The sequence below is a fragment of the Sparassis crispa genome (genome assembly GCF_003851025.1).
Source record: "Sparassis crispa DNA, contig_000003F, whole genome shotgun sequence".
NCBI classification, from domain to species: Eukaryota; Fungi; Basidiomycota; class Agaricomycetes; order Polyporales; family Sparassidaceae; genus Sparassis; species Sparassis crispa.
Window position 1 is genome coordinate 2,670,947 of NW_020939750.1, and position 20,224 is coordinate 2,691,170.

Below are 20,224 nucleotides of genomic sequence, written 5' to 3' on the forward strand. Positions count from 1 at the left end.
GGAAACACGTGAGGTCCAGATGTCGGATACCACTTACCTGTTGTCCTTTGGTTTAGTTCAATGCGCCTTGACTGATTGCCTTATAAGTCCGTACTTCCCCAATATCGTGCTGCCTCTGGATGTCATGCCGACTTGTTGGTTTGTTGCACTGACTTATCAGTGTTGCTTGATGGTCACACCCCTATATTTTGCAAATCTCATGCCCTTTATCATTTGATCTTCCTCCTTAAGACCTCTACCTTCGTGCTGGACCAGAGATGCTGTTTAAGTGTTCCATGTGGTTCAGGACAAGTAACATATGTTTTCCTTTGCTTTTCCTCTACTTTATCGTTCTTATTCATCGCTGACATACAACATTCACCTCTCCATTTACTTTACCTATTTTTCCATGGTCCTAGACCATTGCAACTCTTTCCGATGTCAGGATCCATCATCTGACATTTCGCGACTTCTGCATTTTCTCTCACTTTCTACCCCTCTATAAATACCTGCTGTATCTATGTTGATTATCATCAAAGACCAGTAGAAGACTTCCCCCTTCACTTCAGATCACCGAGAAATTGCGTTTACTGTGATAGCGACTTTGAACTGTGATATACCCCACTGTGACATAGCAAGACTGCAACACTGTGATAGCAACACTGTGACTGCGACTGCAATAGCGATGCTGCAATAGCGACATAGTGACATAGTGATATACCACCTGTGTTAGTCTTACTCCGACTTTTGCGTTAGACTGACTGCGACTTCACTCAGACGGCGAATACTGCATTTCCCCATAGTGTTCTCCCCCTACAGATACTTCTCTTCCCCTTTGCGATTTAGTTCATCTTCACCTATGAGTTTGGCGATTACATTGTGACCTTAGCTTTCCACTTTCCGACTTTTGCGACTTCATCGTAGATTGTCACTCGACTTCGCATTTACATCGTGAATCCTCATTCTTTTACAGGTTGCATCCCCCTTAGGCTTTGGTCGAGGTTCTGGGACCCACTTGCACCATTTACAGTGTTGCATCGTCCTTCTCACACACACATAGATTCCTTCTTGTTTTAGTTGGGTTTAGGTGTTTGTGTCGGGTGTGCCCATATTACTGTATGAAACATTAAGCACTTTATGGTGCTTAACATTTCATATGGCGGGAAATGTGACTCGGGTAGCATGTGACACTATTGGCTTCAAGCACTTGTTCCCACACTTCTAGCCAAACTTGCCAGACTTGTAGTTCACTCAATTCTGCTTGGATTTGGATCAACCATGTGGCCATTCTGACCATATTTTCAAGCTGAATCTGACGGTGTTACTCTTAGAACATTAGAATCACTTGCTGAAGCGCTACAATCTGTTTTCTCAGTTTTCTCTCACTTTTAGTTGTTTTCTCAAGGAAAAAAACAATGTGCACTGCTTGTAAAAATAAGGCACCATATCTGACATGTTTATGTGCATTTTAGAGTCGTTCTCAAATTTTCCTGGCATTTATACAATTTTCCTGCACTTCAGACTGAGCATTCTAATCCAAAACTCAGATATCTCAGCCAGTTTTACTTGGTTAAGAGAGCATTATGCTCCATTTCCTTCACAGATTTCAATGGTACTGCTTTATGTGTTTGAAATTAGTATGTGCTTCTATAATTTCACTGACTATGATGCATTGATCCTCTGTGGCTGCTGTGGCACTTTTGTTGATTACTATTTGTGCAAGTCGTGTTAGTTTCTATTACAATTACTTTGAAAGACCAACTGTATGCAAGCTATAGTACAGTAAGAACAGGCACTACAAAGTTTGTAGTTAAACCCTAGACCTAACCCAGGACTGGGTGCATGTCATGCATACAAATTTGTATTAAAAAGTCGTTCTCACGCATAGGGGCAGTTTGACATGTCCCTCAGAATTTGGCGGAAGGCTCATCCCAAGAACGATTTCTTCGTACCTCAGAAATTGTAAATGGTAAGCTGAATGACAAATTTTGTGTTGAACGTGTCAGGGAGCTCCTCAGGAGGGACAGACATTATAGGACAAAGGAGCTCAGAACAAGACAGCGGAGGAATACTATCAAGGTGAACCCAGCCAGACTCAGTGGTTTTGGGGTCCTGGACTTGATGCGCCACCAGCTCAAAAAATTTGCATGAAAAGCGCTGTAAATGGCATACTAGTAGTTAGTAGAGAGTACAATGACAACTTCTCATATACATTTTAATATATTGTTATATGCACATTTGTAACAGTTTCCAGTGTCATTTTTTGTGGTGATTCGTATAGGCACATTTGTAACAGTTTCTAGTGTTCTTTTTTGTAGTGGTTTGTATAGGCATGTTGGTAACATTTTTTGTAGTGATTCTTGTAGGCACATTTGTAACAGTTTTTAGGGTCATTTTTTGTAGTGATTCTTATAGTCACATTGGCAACAGTTTCTGGTGTCATTTTTTGTAGTGATTCTTATAGTTGCATTTGTAACAGTTTCTAGGGTCATTTTTTGTAGTGATTCTTATGGATTAAGAGTCAGTAGATAAATTTGTAAGTCACTGTAAGGCTCTTATCAACTCATACTACTCAGTGTAGTTCAATATTGTAGAATGCTTACTAGATATTATTATATGACATACTAGGAGTTAGTAGAGAATACAATAGACTATTTGTGGTTTATAGGTGGTATATTAGGATTTAGTAGATGACATTGTAGATTGTTGTAAGACTCCTACAAAGTGATACTAGGTGGCCTTTCAGACTATTAGAAGGCTTGACAAATAAATACTAGGTGGCATACCAAGCTATTATAAGGTTGTCAGAATACTAAGCAACTTGCTACAAGTTATTAAAATATATAGTAAGATATTGTAGGAGCTTACTAGAATTTGGCATGACTATAGCATCTAAAATTCTATCAGATAATTACCTTGCAGTAGGTGCATGACATCATAGGCTATTAAGGTAATCTTTATAAAATAAATATTAATGACTTTTTAGTCATGTTTTTATATAACTTTTATAAAATGACATAATAATATCATTTTGAAGCCATTTTTCAGCTGAGTCTTTTAAAATGCATACTAATCACTTTTTAGTAATTTTTTATATTGATTTTATAAAATGACATAGTAGCATCATTTTAAAGTCATTTTTCAACCGAGTCTTTTAAAATGCATACAAGTCACTTTTTAGTCATATTTTTTATATACTTTTTGCAAACAATATAGTAATATCATTTTAAAGCCATTTTTCAGCTGAGTCTTTTAGAATGCATACTGGTCACCTTTTAGTCATGTTTTGTATACTTCTTGTAGAACAACATATTAGTATCATTTTAAAGCAATTTTGAAGGTGATTTTTAGGAGAGGCATACTAACAATTTTAGTAACATTCTTATATAGTTTTGATAAAAGGACAGAGTAATATCATTTTAAAGCCATGTTTTACATAATTCTACTCTGAGATACTTAGCAATATGTTAGACTATTATCATGCAGCTGCAAATAAATTATTATATACATTATACTACATTATCAAATCATATTAAATGGTATGGGAAAAGGTAGTAGGCGATGTAGCAGACATATAAGGCTCATGTGATAACCTAACATATTATTGTTATAAAGTATGTCGCATACTCTTATATACTATTATAAGATTTTTATAAACTGCAATCAAATGACATCTGATAAGTAAGTCAAGAGTATAATATTATTAGAAGCATACTATATATTACTAAGCAATATACCAGTTATTGAATAACAATATACACTATTATAATGCTTTTATTTAAAAAGCACTAGCATTTTCTTGTAACTCTTTTGTATAAATATATAGATGGCATGCTGGACTATTGCAGTACTGTTACCAAATATTTGTAAGTAAAATATTAGATGAATAGCATACTAAAATATTGGAATGCAGTTATTAATAATACTTAGAGTATGTAAATAGTATTATAAGTCATTCTAATACTCTATTTCTTTTTCGTATCTGTATGAAATAAGTTTTTACATAAATGCAGTTGAAATAAAAACAAAGTTTCAGAGCTTCAAAAAATTATACACTAACAAGAAAGACTTGAGTTCTTTACACTTATTAGTATAACATCAAATTTTAGTAGATTTTCACCTAAAGTAACTGTTTTGAGTGAATACAAATGGTGAAACCTTTAAATAGATACTGAATAAAAATACAGGACGCTATGCAATGCAATGGACCGCTCTTCACAAGTAATCAACTACTAAGGAGTAATACAAAATAATTAATGCATGTGAGAACAATTAGATGATGAGATAAAGGCAGGAACACAGGACCTCAGGAATCGTTCCTGCCATGCAAAGCAATGGCCCACTCCCCACAAGTGAGTGTCCTTCCCTGTCTCAAGGTTCTGGTCATTTCTCTCATGGTTCAAGTTGTGCTCATGCTCGCATTGCTACGGTGGACTTAGAGGATGGGAAGGATGAGGCTGCAATGTCAGTGAGGGTTCAGAATGACTCAAAGCAGGTTTTGTGTTTGTTTTGATTTTTTTCCCTTTCACTTCCTTACCCTCAATAAGTGCTCACCTTGTGAGAGAGTGTTGAAGGTGGGCAAGCTGGCACCCATCTTGGAGATTGCCAGCAGATTTTTCCATAGTAGATTTTGTACACTCGCTGAAGGGACACATGGTGCACTGAGGTGCATGACATTGTACAGTCTGCAGGCCACATCGTGCAACGTCTCAACCCGAAGGCGCAAGGTTCCTGATGGCAATAAAAATATAAGGAACACAATTCCAGGAAGACAGGGATAGGACAACCGCGCACCAATGTCAGGGAGACCATCCAGCGGGTGGCCCAAACCAAAGTCCTCGCAGACAGTGGGGTCATCATACAGAATGCGGGCAGTCAAACCACGAGGAATGACAGCAGGAAGGTGGTCAGCAATCTGAGGTACCATCCGACGACTGCCTTCCATAGTGCAAGCTGTCGCAAGATGTATTTCCACTTGGGCGAGGACAGGGATATCGCGCAGGAGGGGTAGAATGATCCTCATGCTGGCCGCTTCAGACTGGACTTGGACCATGAAGACCTGAGGGACGTGTGAGGGTCAGACAGCGAAGAAACATATGCTCGCGGGAGCCTCACTAGCAGGACGTGCATCCGGACTGCCCATGCTTTCCACAGGATCAGATCGATGAGCTCGGTAAAGATCTCAATGCGAAGAAGAGCTTCCGCGAGGGTGTATTTGCGAAGGATGATGCTAGCATCCATGAATGGAAGATTGAGTTCAGGATGGAAGATATGCCTCTGAGGCAGACGGGTGCTTATTAGGCACTCAGGCGGGCTCAGTGATGGACGACCCCTCGGAATGAGTAGGAACATGAGCAGACAGGATTGCGATATATGGCATGATGGGCAGTGATTCAGCGGAGCAATTGTTAAGCAGATGCGGGCAGTATCAGGAGGGCAGGAAAGGTCAGGACCTGTTTAAGTATAATGGCAGGAGAAGAGGTCGGGGAGAACCCACCATCCCAGAAGGTACGCTTGCAAAAGCCTCATTCACATTCCCATCCCATCCAGTTTGTGCATCTTTGGGCAGTCTTGCATTTGTGCATTTTCTGGGCAGTCTTGCATTTCCGCATTTCAGCATTCTCCTTAGAGCAGTGCGATTTTACTCAGTGATTATTGCAACTACAGAGATTTTCCTAGCTACGCTATCAGGCTACCCACCTCATACTTCTGGAATAGACTTTTCTCCTCCATTGCATCTCAGACCCCACGTGGACTTGTACTCCACCTTCCCGGCTTGCGACGGAAATACAAACTCATCATCGCGCTGATCATCATACATTGCAAGAGAATTTTATCATCGCTGCTGCATCATCTGTTGCTGCTTGTGCAATAAGCATGGCCTCCATTCAACCTTCAAATTCCCATTGACATCATGTCAGTGTATCTAGAGCAGAGATTGTCAGACAGCATCTGTGAGGGACTAAATGTATCTGCCAATCTGAAGCTCAGGCAGAGCACATGGAGACTATGAGGCACTTCCATGAGTAAAAAGATAGCCTCACATGAGAGCATGATATACACTAGCTAGTCAAAGGGAATAATGGGGGCAGAAAGAGAGAGAAGAGGATGGCGATGTGAGATGACCAAGCAATTTTGATAAAGATCAGTATTTGTTGTTGTTTGTGAGCCATTGTATGTAGTGTTGCAGGGTCCAGTCCAGGACTGGTCCTGGTCCTGGTTCTGAAGATTTTCAGAATTCTCAGGACTGTCAGGACTGGTCCAGGACCAGTCTGGGACCAGTCCTGGACTGATACTGTTTAGGTGCTATTAAAGCCTGTTTTACATCAAAATTTAGGCCAAAGCTGAGAAATTGGCATGATAAAAAGCTAGAATTCAAGTAAGACTTAGATATAATGCAAAAACACTAGTAATAATGAAGTACAACCCCCTCACAAGTTGTGGATACCATGTCTTAATCTCTTAACATAAGTCAAAGTAAACAAAGACCAGTCCAGGACCAGTTAAGACCAGTTAAGACTGGTCTAAGACTGAGTCTGGTCCTGGACCAGTCCAGACTGATCCAGGACTGCAGTTCTTACTGGTCCTAACAGGACTGGTCCTGATCCTGGTCCTGAAGAATTTGACTGGTTCAGTCCTAGTCCTAGTCCTGGTCCTAATCCTGGCCAAAAAAGGTAAAAGACTGGACCAGACTGGACCCTGCAACACTAATCGTATGTCAGGGGTAGTCTGACTGGCAGAGAGTTGTGCAGTTACGAAAGGCAGTATGGAGGGTATAAGTGTAGGTCAGCTGCGAGATGGACACTTGTAAGGCCTTCTGATATGCCATCAGTCTTATCACATATTCCAAACATCATCAGAGATAGCCTGTGACCACATTCAACTAGCCTCACTCAGGATCACAAATAGTCCAAAATATTATGGCTGGTCATAGCCATGACCTCGTGTGACTCACTACAATCTAACAAGACACATTTTCCACTGAAAGTGAATTAGAAGATGAAGAGTGTAGGAATTGACTTCAAACAGTTATCCGAACAGAAAATTAAGTCCTGTGCCTCAAGATAAGCTCTGTTCCACCTACAATTTTGCATAGAGTAGGATGAATGTCTTTTATGAGATACATGGAGAAAATAGAAGCAGAGAAAGGTTCTGTTGGTTGAACTAAGACTTTTAAAGGTTGGAGTTTTGCTTAATCTCTGTCATAAGTATAGTCTGAGGCCAGATTATCTAAACTCTGTTTATTTTGCAGTACATTCTAGTGACTGAAAATTTTGATCACATATTACATCTAGCACTAAAGTGGTCATAATAATACAGTAGCTTTTGCACCATGTTTTATTTGACACCCCATTCGTACATACTATGTATAGGTACAGTAGATTTTTGTCTATCATAGGGCTCTGCCCTCAATGACAATAAACAGAAAGAAAAAAAATTATTCAAACAGTGCATAACTGGCTGTAAAAGAGATATGAAACTCAATGTGATAATAATATGAGTGATCAACCAATAAAACTAGACCACAACTTGCCACATCATGCATCATCATTTGTGGACACTACAAGTGTCAATTCCGAATCAGTCACAGAACCTACAGTTGATGATGCGTCACCGAACGGCTCCACGAGAGAGCAGTCTTTGTGAGAAGAACTTCCTCTCTCTGTCTCTGATATCCCATTTTCCAACCCCTGCACAATCCCTTTTGAACCATTGAACCCTCCTCTCTGTCTTGATTGCCTAGCAGTTGGTGACCCCGGCATTGTTATATCAAATCCGTCAGATTTTAATCGTGCAAGCATGTCTCGCGCGATATCTGCAGTGTCATCCCCACCTGCCGTGGCAAGCAGGACTTCTGTGTTCAGAGTCAGCGGAGGAGTCGGTCGAGTAACCGTTCCAACGCGGGCTCTTCGGACTTTGCGCCCAACACTGTCGCCATTACGCAACTTCTCCAGGAGGTTGTCGAGGACAGAAGTGTCTTCTTGTTCTTGACTTGCCATCTCCTCTGCCGCCTTCTGTCTCATTGCTTTAGACTCTTCAGCAGCCTGTCTCCGCTTCTCCATCGCCATTCGTTCCTCGGTAATACTCTGGTTGTCCGCTTTACACTTCTGCCATTCATGAAACGTACAGATCAGCCCACAGCGCTTCAAGAACTGAGCAAGTGGATGCTCGCCTTGTATGAGGTGACAAACGTCTTGAAGATACCGTAGAACTCGGATGAATTCATACTCTTCTCGTCTTCCCCGTAGTACTTGACCACCTCGGAGTACACAGCGCCCGCGTGGTTAGCGTCATCAACTAGGTCTTCAAGCTGTGCCGTAGCTTTCCCCACGAATGTCCACATCTGCTTGCCGTACTTGTCGTTCTGCTCCATGTCAGCAAAGTGATCCGCCAATTCTTGCCGTATCTCTTTCAGTCCCTGGCGCAGTTCGGCCAAGCTTTTGCGTACGTCTTGCAAGTTGACTGACGATGGACGAGTATATAAGTAGCGACAGCGCATCAGCGCAGATCACGCACCTCGATAGGCTTCTGCTGGAGCAGCAAGCTCGTCAAGGAATTCTTCCATCTCAGAGAAATGCTTGTTCACGGTCCGCTCAAGAAAATGCAACAGTGTCGTATTGTGCAATGACTTGGTATCGACCAACTAAAAGACGCAAAGTTAGTCTCAACGTCGTGAACACGACGTTGATGTACAAGCTTACCTTGTTGATGCTACTGACTCGAAATCCAAAGGCTCCTCCCTTTACGCCGGTCCCATTCATGTAATTACCGATAAGTAGGATTAGCTAGTAGATTGTACGATTAGCAAGGATAACGGATTTCCATGAGCGCGTGACTGACACTCAATAACTCCTTGAAATATCTTGCGTGGAGCAGGGCATTTCCGGCCTCGGAAAGTTTTCTTGCACTCTGCGATGTGTCAGCAACGCGTCATGAAACAACGAAGGCACTCACATCGTCGAGGAGTGACCATGTCTCGTCGAACACACGCTTGTACAGCATGCCTTCAATACGTGGCCCAAGCCGGTCAATCTTGATAAGTTGAACCATAAGACGGTCTGACGGGTGAAGGCCGGCCAACTCTTCTGGCTGAGCGTTTCGATAGACATTCAACTTGCCAACCTGAAATGATGAAGTCATGTTATGGTGGACAGATTCGTGCAATGACGACAGCGCACTTGCCTGCTCAGGGTTCGGCAAAACAGGCTTGAGCTCGCTCAAGAATACTTGAGTGCAGACTTCTTGATCGAAATGTCGTATCTTCATAGCGATCTCTTCGGGCTGTAGCCTCTTGACAGTCTGGATTAAAATCTCTTCACACTGATCAATATCGACGACTGGCGGATACGAATGATCTGATTGACATACCCACGCGCTTCTTGGTCTGTGGATCAAGAACGCTCTTCAGCTCAGCACGCTTCTGCTTGGCTGTAAGAGAGACAGCAAATTGTCAGCCTTTGATCTACAAATGCATATCCATCTTACCCATCAAGTTGATGACCAGTTGTTTCGCCTTGAAGTCTTCCTCCATTTCCATCCATACACCATCCGACTGCAACTTCCTAACCCACTCCTGCTCTTTCAGAGGTTCTTCCTCGTGGAAAACAGTCTTTGCGACCAGTTGTTGAGGAAGTTTATCCCATTGAAGTTGCTTCATTTTTGTACTCGGAGTTATCGACAAATCTTTGCGTGCAGAAAGAATACTGCTTATATTCGCACCGAGCATCGACGAACGCGTTGAACCTGGCGCTGAGCCAGGCACAGGAGATGTCACTGCCTTCGAGTTGTATGTCGGCCATGCAGATGAGAATATAGGTGCGCGGTCAACCGGCGGTGGTGGCGGGGGCAGCGGTGGAGGAAGAGCAGCTCCCGGAGTAGATGCGGTATAGGTAGATGCGGTATAATTAGTAAAAAGGAGATGTGGTGGAGGCGGTGGAGGCGGTGGTGGTGGTGGCGGTGGTGGAGGCGACAGTTGGGACGTGGATGCATTATCCGTAGCTCGGTATGTGGTTGGGGGAGGTGGCGGCGGAGGAGGCGGAGGAGGCGGAGGAGGAGGAAGGGGAGGAGAAGGAGGAGACGAAAATCCTCCTAAGGAGGATGAATCCTCTGCCAGGAGTTGTGCACCAGTATGTATAGATGGTGTCTCCTCCGCAACAGTCGTAAGAGTAGGAGATTGGTGTGGACTTTGCTCTGGTGGCAGTCGACCTTTGCTCGCAAAGTGATTTCGCAGCTGGTCAGCCAACGATCCAGGGACTGGCAAACGGCTGCCATCAGAATAGAAGCTGACGGACGTGGCTTCTGTGGGTACTGAAGGCCCACTTCGTGAAGAAGAGGGATGTCCAAATTCACTCTCTACATCCTGTTCGTCAACTGGCTCGTTCAAAAGAGTGGAGTCGCGCCCGCTTCCTTCGAGATGATCCACAGCTGGAGCTAAAATATTGTTCAATTTCGACGTGGATATCACATAATCAGGCCGATAGAGCTCTTTCCGTTTGGGTGAACCTCTGATGCTCCGAGGACTGGAAGACGGACCATCGCGCCTCGGGTACTGTGACAAATGTAAACTGTCATCTTAACCACTGAAATGTGCTCTTACTCACGATGGCACCCTCGGCAAGCTGTTGCTGTATTTGCGCCTGCACTATGGCATCGTCTGCGTCCATGAATTGTGAAGTATGTCCGTTCGCTACGTCTGCGTATCCAGCCGGCTTCGGTGGCTTTGACTGATCTTTCACTGAAGAGCGACCGGGCCGTCTGAGGCTCCCTGACTTGGGTGGTATTCGCTCGTTATCCTCACCGACTTCTGCATTATCGCGAGCAGCCGTACGATCATCCGCTACCCGACGACGGTGTTTATCACGGCCCTCCAGGATGCTAATTGTCCTGTCGCGCTGAAAGTGCTTCTCCAGCGTCTCGATTAAGGTCTTCCGATCCATAGCGCCCGCATTGTCGAAGATCTTGTTAACCCCCTTGCCTACCTCTTTGAGCATCCTGAATAACTCCATGATCTGAGTTTCCAGTTGAACAATCTGTTCTTCGTAACCAGTCTTCTGCGCTTCAAGCTGACCTTGAAGTCTGGATGTATTCTCGCGTGAAACCCGAAGCTTTTCCTCCAAGTGTGCGACCTTCGCCTTCAGGGAGCCTACCAGGCCATCACTACCTTGAGCAATCTCCTCTTCCAATGCTTCCTTCTCCAGTCCAAGTCGCAACACCGCAGCGTGGGCCTTCGCCAGGTCATCCTCAGCCTGTTGATAACGATCTGCCTCGTTGAACTGAGCTATGACTCGTTCAACAGAATGTCCTAACCTCTGCTCGGCACCAGCCAGTTTTTTGTCCAGAACCACGTCGGTTACGATGGAATCAATAAGCTGGTAGTAGTGGACCAGGGCAGGACCCTCTTCTCGAATGAGTAGTAAATGTTGTAACATTGAAAGGAAATAGTCCCTGGCCTTTGAATCCTCGATTTTGGCACTTAAGGCATTATACACATCTTCCGGATTTGTGAGATCTCGTAAGATTTCCTGGTCAATGCGCTCCTTCAATCTTCTCTCATCTTCCTCCAGATTTCCTTGGAGCATCTGAAGTTGCGTCTCAATGCTCGACACGCCAAAGCTGTGACAAAGAGTAGTGATCCGCTGCAATCCAGCAGCCTCCATCTGCGACCGGTGATGTACTCTGAGGTCGAGGTCGTCGACACCGTCAATAATACCATTGACGAGGATGATGTTGGACAACTACTAGTGGCATAAGCAAAGCAGTCAAAAGGAGAGGATTTCGGCACCCACTGTGTAGTCGTTTAGAGAACTATCAACACCGCCGTGCCTCCTGACCTCTTCACTCGCACCGACCAAGGTTCCCATTTTACCCCTGCCGGAGAGCGCATTCTCCAGTGACTTGAACCAATAAGCGTAGCAGTTTCCTGGCTCATTATTAGCAGCGCTGAGCGCCTCCAGAGCAGAGATAACCATGTGATGCGCCTGGCCGTCGTTGTAGTACACTAGGAATGAGAGAAGGTCCACCACTATTTTGCGAGTCGGTATATTGGGGGTATTCAGCGAAGATGCGACTTGTGTGACAATCATGCTATGGCTCGTCGCATCCTTCGTTCCGGACTGCAACATTCCGTCAGAGAAGAAAGTAACGTCGGAGAGAACACATACGGGATGGTTGAGGATTTGTCGCAAACACTTAGCGACTTCATACTCCAGATCAATGTCATCCTTTCGTCTGATTGAGAGTTTTGGTAATAGCGTCAGAATCTTGAGCAATACTCACCTCTGCGCACCCTTACGGCTAATATGGTGAAGAGTCTGTGCGAGAACGGAAGTACCTTGGATGGATACGAAATGCTTGAACCAGCTAATGTCGAATGAGCGAACCCATCGCACGCTTGCTGAGTAGCGACTCACCCTAGCTCGTTACTTCGCAAGGAGACTTGCAGCCTCGATGCTTGTTTTGCACTAACGGTCTTGTCCAGGAACTTCTTGATGTACCATTCCGGTGTACCCTCTACTATAGATTGCGGTTGACCTATATCGTGCTGCTTCTTGGCCTGCTCCTCTCGCTGCTTCTCCTCCTTCCATCGAAGCTGCTCGTCATTGTATACGATGTGCCATTTCTGGTCGATGGAAAGGCTAGGCATGTCACCCAGATCCCGTAACCTCATAATATTTTGGAATAACGCGTCAATATCCTCGTCATTGTCTGGGCGGGCAAAGTAGAAGCCATCTGTGGTAGTAAGTCGATGCAGCTGCTGCGAAAAACTAGAGAAGTGATGGTGTTGCTCAACGGGGGACACAGAGGGGGTATAACGTGAGTTGCGGTTGTATTCGGAACGAACGGTGGCAACAGAAGTGCTCGAGAGTGGGCGTAAGGATCGTTCGTTCAGGTCATTAGCAGTTACGGAAGATTGGCGAGGCCCGCTCTTCTTCTTCCTAAACAGAGTCTCCATATCCAGAGAGAGTTAACAGCAACGCTGTCGTCGCAGGTGATGACAGACGAAAGAAAGGTCGTAGGAGACAAGAATTACGCTTGCATCTTACGCTTCGTCCAGGAAAAACAGCCACAACCGCGTCCGGCCGTGGTCATACTTGCATATGTACCACTTATTAACAAATCGTGAAATTCTGCAAAATTCGCGAAAGCAGAAACATGTTTCACTCTCGAAGGACACATTGAGATTGGACATCATTATAACTGTATGTATGGCTACTAGCAAGGCGAGCACGCAAGCACGCAACTAACTTCCATAGCGCTCTCGCGCCTGATGTGAACTTGTCAGCACGTCGACGAACAGAGCTTCGGAGAACTCACCGCATCCTGCGCCATGTGAACATACCCTGCATATCCATCGGCATATTTGCCGATCTCTTTGCCTTTACTTGCGCCTAGTCCTACACCCTGTGCGTAAATTGCGGTTTGGCTTCAAAGAGACATCAGCAGGTTTCATTCTCGGCGTCACTGAAGGCGCACATTGGTTCCACTCTGCCTTCGCCATCCGTCCCGAGACCAGTTCCTTCTTTCCAGCCCATCATTTTCAGTAACTTATTGCCCACGTTACTTGAGTCCTGCCCCGGGTTAACAGGGAGAGGAGGCGGGGAGGATGGCGGAGGGCCCTCGGCATGTCTCTTCTTTCCATGAGACACGCTGGTCTCGGACGAAAGGGGAATGTCAGGTTGATTGTGCATGACACGACGTTCAGAAGCGCGATCTCTGTACTTCGGTTGCTCCACCTTGGCACGGACGGCTTCCGCCTTCCTTCGAGCTACCTCCCTAAGGCTCACATCCTTGTGATTCTTCTGCATGTGAAAAGACCACGCAAGATCCTACATGAAGATTTGGAATATGCATAATACATAGCGACAAACCTTGTGCAGATCAGACTCCTTATTATGACGTCTCAACTGCTCGAGGGACTTGAATTGCCGGGCGCACAGCAGGCAAGTCATCGCATGTGTGTCTGCGAATTCAAATTCATTTTCGACAGGTGCTGGAGTCAAGGACTTTGCTTTCGTCGCCACTACAGGTGTGTTCGAAGTTGACACCTGCGGTTATCATTAGAAAGCCACCTACTTGCCAGGAAGACGACCTACAGCAGGCGTCGGAGGTACACGTGGATCTGTGTCATGACTGAGTACGTCCTGAACTTGGTTCCATTTGGTAATATTATTTGCGGTCTGCTCCTTCTATCAACACAGGGCCTTCGCCAGCCACATAACGGTAGACCCTAAGCTCACCTTCCTGCTTGCAATCAAGGGAGCTACCTTCTTCGCCGTAGTCACTGCAGATTACGAGAACAGAGACGTCAGCGCGCACATCCACAGCACCTTCACACATCTCGAGACAATGAGACAAACCCTTGGGATCCTCTGTTGCACCTTTCGTATTATCGCTCTCGACATCTGAGACATCAGGGTGCTGATTATCCTCCGCCATCGAGAACGCTAGCGACAGAGGAGCAGCCTTCTTCGGCTGACCACTAGTTCCCAAAGTATTCGCCGGACCTTGCTTGTTCGATGTAGTGGATTTGAAGCTCAGCATCACTGGCTTGTCCGATACAGGAAGAGCGGAAGCTTCCGCTGGGCGTTCATCAGTCGGGGGATTGACGGTCTCAGAAGCACCTGCATCGCGTGTCATGGAATATGTACGACATCGCTCAAGCATAATAACTGACCTTTACTCTTCTTCTTCTTCTCCTTCACAGGCGGGACAGTAGGCTCCACAGGCTCTTCTACCTTGAACTCCAAAACAGCAGCAGTGGACGCTTCATCCCAATATCGAACCCAAGTCCCTTCAACCCCACCTAAACTCGAAGAGGACGGTAGACATGCATCGTCGCGAAGAGAAAAATCGGGTTGTGGTTGAAAAGAATATGGATGGGCGAACGAGGCAGCGACAGGACGATCAGAAATACGGAACCCCGAGGGATGGATTTCAGGCGACATTGTGACGCCTAACACCGCAGACGCGGACTGTTAAACGAGCCTTAGCACCTGAAGGAAGGAAAGAAGTTCACCGTCCCACCTGTACATCGACAAACTCCACGAATGCGAATCCCCAACTAGCCATAGTAACCTTATCCTTGATGAGAATGATGCGTCGCATACCGCGAGCACCCTCACGACCGACGCCAGCAGATGTTTTCATAGCTTGTGCGATAGCTTGTGGACCAGAAAGGGGATCCAGACCGCGAAACAACAACACAGCCGCTTGAGCGTTGCCTATGTCCCGTGTGCCGTCGTTCGCATGTTGCGGACCTCGGCCGCGTTTCTCGCCCGGACTGGCACTCTGAGAAAAATCAATCTTCACTCGACGACCGCCGTGCGGCGTTGCACTACCCATCTCGAGCGCCTTATAGAAGGCTGCAGAGGCGGAGGCGCCATGTGAGGCGGGCGGAGGTACTTGAATGAACGGGAAAAGAGGATCGACGAATGCGCGGGCATGCTCGGTGCTCGTGAATTGGGCAAAGCCAAACCCCTTGGAAACACCTTGAAAGAAAGGAACAAGAAACCGATGCGAAGAAGAGAACGTCAATGCACTGCGGAATAAGCAGGAAAGACGAAGGGGCAAGTGCCTGTTGATCTGTCTCGAATTATGGTGACCGTCTCAATACTGCAACTGTTGCTGGCGAGGTATGCTTGAAGCTAAGCCACGTTGACGTGAGAGAAGATATAAGCTGTTCCGTGACGCGAAGAATGCAAATGGACGAACGTCTGCTTCGGTAAAGTCTGGATCCAATCCGAGGAAAATCACATGGGGGCTCGGTTCGCTCGGCACCAGACGTTTCTTGCCGTGAGCACCACCGCGTTGGTGGCGGTCTTCGGAGGGGTAATAGTCCTGATTAGATTCTGTCTGTCGGCCCTGGGCAAAGCTGGTGTCATAGGCGTTGTCGCTGTACGCAGGCTCAACCGCGTAAGCCGTATCGTATCCCTGAAGTACATGAGAGTAGGGAGAAACAGAGTAATTCGAAGCACCAACGCCATCGTTGAACTTCCTGCGCTTTCCTTCGGAATAGTATTCATCGTCCCTAGGATGGAGACTGGGTCTGGAAGTATTGTATTGCCAGGCTGAGCCTTCGTTGGGGACAAATTTGCCTCTGTCCCATTCGCGGTTATAAGCCATGTCAGAGAGGAAGCAAGTGGTCGGCAGTAAGTGATGGAGCTCAGGGTGATGGTTGTTGACAAGTCGCAAGCAAACAAACGTCAACACCTTCCTCGACTCTCAACGGCAACCATGGCAGGCCACGGTCAGTGCAGCCCTCGTCGTCGTTCACTATCTCTTCTTCGCTAATTGTTTATTGTTTCCTGATGTTCAGGATACACAAAGGTCGACGTTTCTTCGTCTACCCCTCACATCGTCACTGACATCTTCTTTCTGAAGCACGACCCCGCCATCGAGCGATGGAACAGCATGGTGCCCATCGTTATGTCTCTCTCTTTTTGATACATGCATTCATCACATCTTCAGCGCGAAAATGCGTACAAGCATTTCCGCTTCACTCCTCGGACTACTTGGCAATCCGTATGCGGACTTTTACTGGTTCCTGGTGCTGTGCTGTACCTTGCCGCTCACGAGGATGTCAGTCTTGCAACTGTCTCTTGTTCATCTCCATGAACTCACCCTCTTCTTCAGTGCAAGTGGAGTTGGATGGGGAAACTGAAGAACGAGTCATTGGCACGCGTTCAGCCCAGCAGATAAGCGTCAGACTGTTCCTTCGTACGCCATCGGGCAGAATGTTGTTCGATTACTTAACAATAACAAGCGGGGCTGCCAAAGGCGATAGAGAGACACTATACCCTCTTACAGAGCTCAATAGCAATCTTGCATCCTGCTCCCACAACAGTGCTGAGTAGTGCATGTGCAGGTGCTCGCTGAGCATAGTTCTCCACTGCAATATCCAGATGCTCAAGTTCGTCGTCTCGAAACTCCCGTACGACGTTCCTCAGGAGTGGTACACTTGGATGTGACGTGGGCAAATCTTCCATTTCGCGCAGTTGGCTATGTCGGACTTCAGGCTTGATGTCAAATAAAACGGCAGACGCTGGACGTACTCATCATAGTGCTCGCCAATGACAGTTTCAACGGCTTCTGTGCATGCCATTGCTGCCTCCCTACTCATCAGTGCAGTGACCGCGCCGAGACCGAAGCCGGCAATTCGAGCTACATCCCAAACAATGGTGGGTCGCGCTCGGTGCTGTACCTGGAGCTTGTTCATCACTGCGAGATGTTTCTTCTCCTGATCCCACATTTCCTGTGCGAGTGCACGATTAGCCTTTGAATGCCATTGATGACAGGGTCGTGTCGGATGGTGAGATTGCTTGCCTGAATGAGAGGACCAGTCAAGGGATCACGGCCAAGAACAGCCATTTGACCCATGTATATGTAGTTCGCAGCCAATTCTCCCGCCTGATCAACACGCAGGGCGCTGTCAAGAATCTTCTTTTGCTTTGCCGACAGGTCGGGTGTACTGGCGACTGCTGGATCGTCAGGTTTGTACGTTTGGAGATAGGCTATAGAAGGGCCAGGCTGGCAATTAAGCCAGGTGAGCCCACGCCGGAGACGGGGTTGAATAGCTCGACATCGCGAAACGCATTGTGGTTTGAGCATGTTGACCGGGGAAAGACGATAATTAATACAGAAGAGTAAGATAGACCCACTTCATCCTCGACTACTATCGTCACAGCGTGACACATCAGGTGCCTCAGCCAAAGTCTGTCACGGTGGCGCGAGATTGGCGGGGAAAGGTGTGAATTTGGAGCACTAGCAGCCTAATTTCTCCATCCCTCCTCCAAAATAAAATAATCTGTTTCTGTAACTAAATCTCAAAAATCATCTTCTACAAAGTTACAGAAGCATATTTTTGATGCTTGTCCTGTGCATGGAGGAATTAGCCATTCAGTGTGTTTCTCCCGCCAAGCGTGACAAAAAGGTCACGTGATAGTAGTCGAGGATGAAGTGGGTATATGCTCTGCGGTCTGTCCATATGAGACACGTAGTTTCCTATCATCCGCGCGATATTCAATTCCCTTCGAGGGTTGTGCTATGTCTGATGGTTATACTACTCTGTGGTCGATGGTACGGTTCTATAGCTATGGGGTATTTTCATGCTGAACCTCTGAGCCTTTTGGTCACCCCTTCAGCTGTCACTCAAATGCAATCAATATGCCGATTTCAGTGGGCTCACACACTAGTGTTTCACCAGACTGTGTGCTATTTTGGGAAACCCAGTCTCTTCAGCCGCATCTCACACCATCGAAGACCTTGGAGAAGTAAAGGCGATACTTTTGTACAGAGAACTCAAGTACGATCTCATCGAGCGGTTGCGCGGCCGAAGGATAGATACTTCTTGTAGTATAGACAGTCACGTGCGCATTTAGGTAGTAATACCGCCAAAAGTACTTGAGTACTGTCAGTGTTAGAGACGGTTGCCCTCAGCTTGGCGCGTGGCCGCCCATAGCATTTGTACCTGCCCGCTATGTCGTCTTCGGGGTGCGCTCTTCGACCACTTATTATCGCCTTCTCAATTGACAAATAATGCAGATTTACGCCCTCCTCTGTCGTCGACATGAGCAATGAGCGAGATTGGCCTGCTAACCTCGGTATGTATACCTAACTGCAACCCGACACAGTCTCACCGTTTCCCCAGGTATGCTGGACTGGGACACAACTCAGATAGTCTTCACCAAGCGCTCCCTTCTCGAGTTCATGAAGTATGGGTCTCTTTCTCGATTTGCAACTCATTTGGGAGCACGATGGTATCCGCTGACAATAAACATTCATAGGTATGCAGGTGTTACCGTCGATCCCAATTTCACAAACATCCAGAAGTTACCTCGTACGTGTTCCCGGCCTTGAATCTCTTGATCACCGCTCTCGACCCTATTTTGAATAATGTTGCGGTAGGCTTTGCTCACTTTGGGACGGCTGTTGCTTCTGGAGTAAATTCGGGCCAATCCTCTTCGAACGTGGACCAACCCTCTTCCAATGAGACTACGCCTGCAGGTTGCTAACCTTTCGTGTATCGGTTTATATCCTGTCACATTTGTGATTTTATGCAGTCCTTAACTCAAACGCATTCCGACCTTCGCGCAAGGTTCGCGAAGTGCCTGGTGGTGCACATACAAATATTTTTGGTACCGATGACAATGACGCATTGGCAACTGCACCATTGAGAGGCGGTGCGAAGGTATGGTTACTAGTCTTCTTACAGTTCGTGCACGTAAAGTTGATTGCTCTGCCAGCCTACTGAGGCACACTCAGAGCCCGTTGCAGAACATCCTGCTGTCACTGAGCAGAAGTCTCCCGACTCCGACAAGGCGGAAGAGATTAGTACCAGTAATACTGGTTCGAAGTATATGTTCTTACTGTTCATAGTCTACGTTTGTCCACTGACACGACCTTAGGAGTAGGCGTACGAAATCAGGTGTTGCCAGTTTGTGGGATGCCCCCGACCCAGCCGATCAGTTCAGACCCTCCAGAAGGTGAATATTGACTCCGCTGACGTTCTCTCAATCACACATACTCATCAAACGACCTCATATGTTAAAAGGGTGCGGGAAATGCCTGGCGGAAAAGACAGTATCTCTGGTGTGAGTCATTCAAAAAAATTGTTCATGTGTCGTCGTTCCTCAACGGCAATGTGATATCAGCTATTCTGAGTCTGGCGTTGTGCTCCTCCTACCTCCAATGAATAATGTGATGACCAATGATCGCATGGATGAGTAAATTTAGACGTCTGTTTTAGACGGTGAGGTCGCGGAACAGTTAAGATGTTCTACAGTGGGGGGCCGAAGCGGCAAAATGAAAAATGGTGACGGCGAGGTTCGAACTCGCGCGGGCTTACACCCATTGGGAATCGAAACCAAACTTAAATCCAACGCCTTAGACCAACTCGGCCACGTCACCAGGTTCAACACTGAGGCACACCAGCCAGCTGAAGCCTTTCAGCAAGCAAATATACTCACATTAACACAAAAAGATTCACTTAAGTTCAAAAGAGAAGGCGATGATTGGGTTGGTCTCATGCTCCGCTAGTCGGAGAGGGGGCGGAGAAGGGATTTTTGTTTGATGTGCCTTTCCGTGGACATGTAGGTTCTAAACTGTGACGCTGGCTACCGGAATAGGGAGGTCGCGTCACACGGAAGCGCACACACGAAGTTCAGCTTTGAAGGCTGGGTTTTCAATAGACGGTACGCTACCTCTACACAGTAGGAACGTCGTCCTTTTATACGTAGTGAGACCCCCC

At 46.4% G+C, this 20,224-nt stretch overlaps 5 protein-coding genes and 1 non-coding gene across 6 annotated transcripts; 2 read left to right on the forward strand and 4 right to left on the reverse strand.

Moving 5' to 3' along the window:
* Nucleotides 1-7,517: 7,517 nt before the first annotated feature.
* SCP_0409790 (hypothetical protein) lies at nt 7,518-12,931 on the reverse strand (the record flags this gene model as incomplete). The annotated part of the gene is made up of 14 exons (XM_027757707.1): nt 7,518-8,087; nt 8,153-8,442; nt 8,497-8,623; nt 8,682-8,765; nt 8,821-8,889; nt 8,935-9,102; nt 9,163-9,293; nt 9,349-9,408; nt 9,466-10,528; nt 10,581-11,714; nt 11,766-12,092; nt 12,141-12,207; nt 12,256-12,339; nt 12,390-12,931. The coding sequence occupies 14 exons, from the start codon at nt 12,929-12,931 to the stop codon at nt 7,518-7,520; spliced, it is 4,716 nt and encodes a 1,571-aa protein (XP_027613508.1).
* A 288-nt stretch (nt 12,932-13,219) lies between these two features.
* Nucleotides 13,220-16,101, reverse strand: SCP_0409800 (hypothetical protein; the record flags this gene model as incomplete). The annotated part of the gene is made up of 12 exons (XM_027757708.1): nt 13,220-13,243; nt 13,294-13,402; nt 13,453-13,778; nt 13,848-14,024; nt 14,073-14,156; nt 14,217-14,260; nt 14,337-14,600; nt 14,654-14,951; nt 15,004-15,467; nt 15,554-15,623; nt 15,691-15,909; nt 15,958-16,101. The coding sequence occupies 12 exons, from the start codon at nt 16,099-16,101 to the stop codon at nt 13,220-13,222; spliced, it is 2,223 nt and encodes a 740-aa protein (XP_027613509.1).
* Nucleotides 16,102-16,212: 111 nt separating this feature from the next.
* Nucleotides 16,213-16,677, forward strand: SCP_0409810 (predicted protein; the record flags this gene model as incomplete). Its single annotated transcript, XM_027757709.1, has 5 exons — nt 16,213-16,225; nt 16,295-16,305; nt 16,360-16,392; nt 16,447-16,557; nt 16,612-16,677. 5 exons carry the CDS (start codon nt 16,213-16,215, stop codon nt 16,675-16,677), a joined length of 234 nt encoding a protein of 77 aa, XP_027613510.1.
* Nucleotides 16,678-16,769: 92 nt separating this feature from the next.
* Nucleotides 16,770-17,586, reverse strand: SCP_0409820 (5-demethoxyubiquinone hydroxylase, mitochondrial; the record flags this gene model as incomplete). Its single annotated transcript, XM_027757710.1, has 3 exons — nt 16,770-16,977; nt 17,031-17,230; nt 17,302-17,586. 3 exons carry the CDS (start codon nt 17,584-17,586, stop codon nt 16,770-16,772), a joined length of 693 nt encoding a protein of 230 aa, XP_027613511.1.
* An 868-nt stretch (nt 17,587-18,454) lies between these two features.
* Nucleotides 18,455-19,637, forward strand: SCP_0409830 (hypothetical protein; the record flags this gene model as incomplete). The annotated part of the gene is made up of 10 exons (XM_027757711.1): nt 18,455-18,468; nt 18,520-18,578; nt 18,626-18,689; nt 18,762-18,814; nt 18,883-18,981; nt 19,038-19,165; nt 19,221-19,330; nt 19,383-19,460; nt 19,529-19,568; nt 19,629-19,637. 10 exons carry the CDS (start codon nt 18,455-18,457, stop codon nt 19,635-19,637), a joined length of 654 nt encoding a protein of 217 aa, XP_027613512.1.
* Nucleotides 19,638-19,787: 150 nt separating this feature from the next.
* Nucleotides 19,788-19,884, reverse strand: SCP_t0409840. Its single transcript is given in 2 exon segments — nt 19,788-19,834; nt 19,846-19,884. It is a non-coding gene; the product is annotated as a tRNA-Leu (tRNA).
* Between the last annotated feature and the right edge of the window lie 340 nt (nt 19,885-20,224).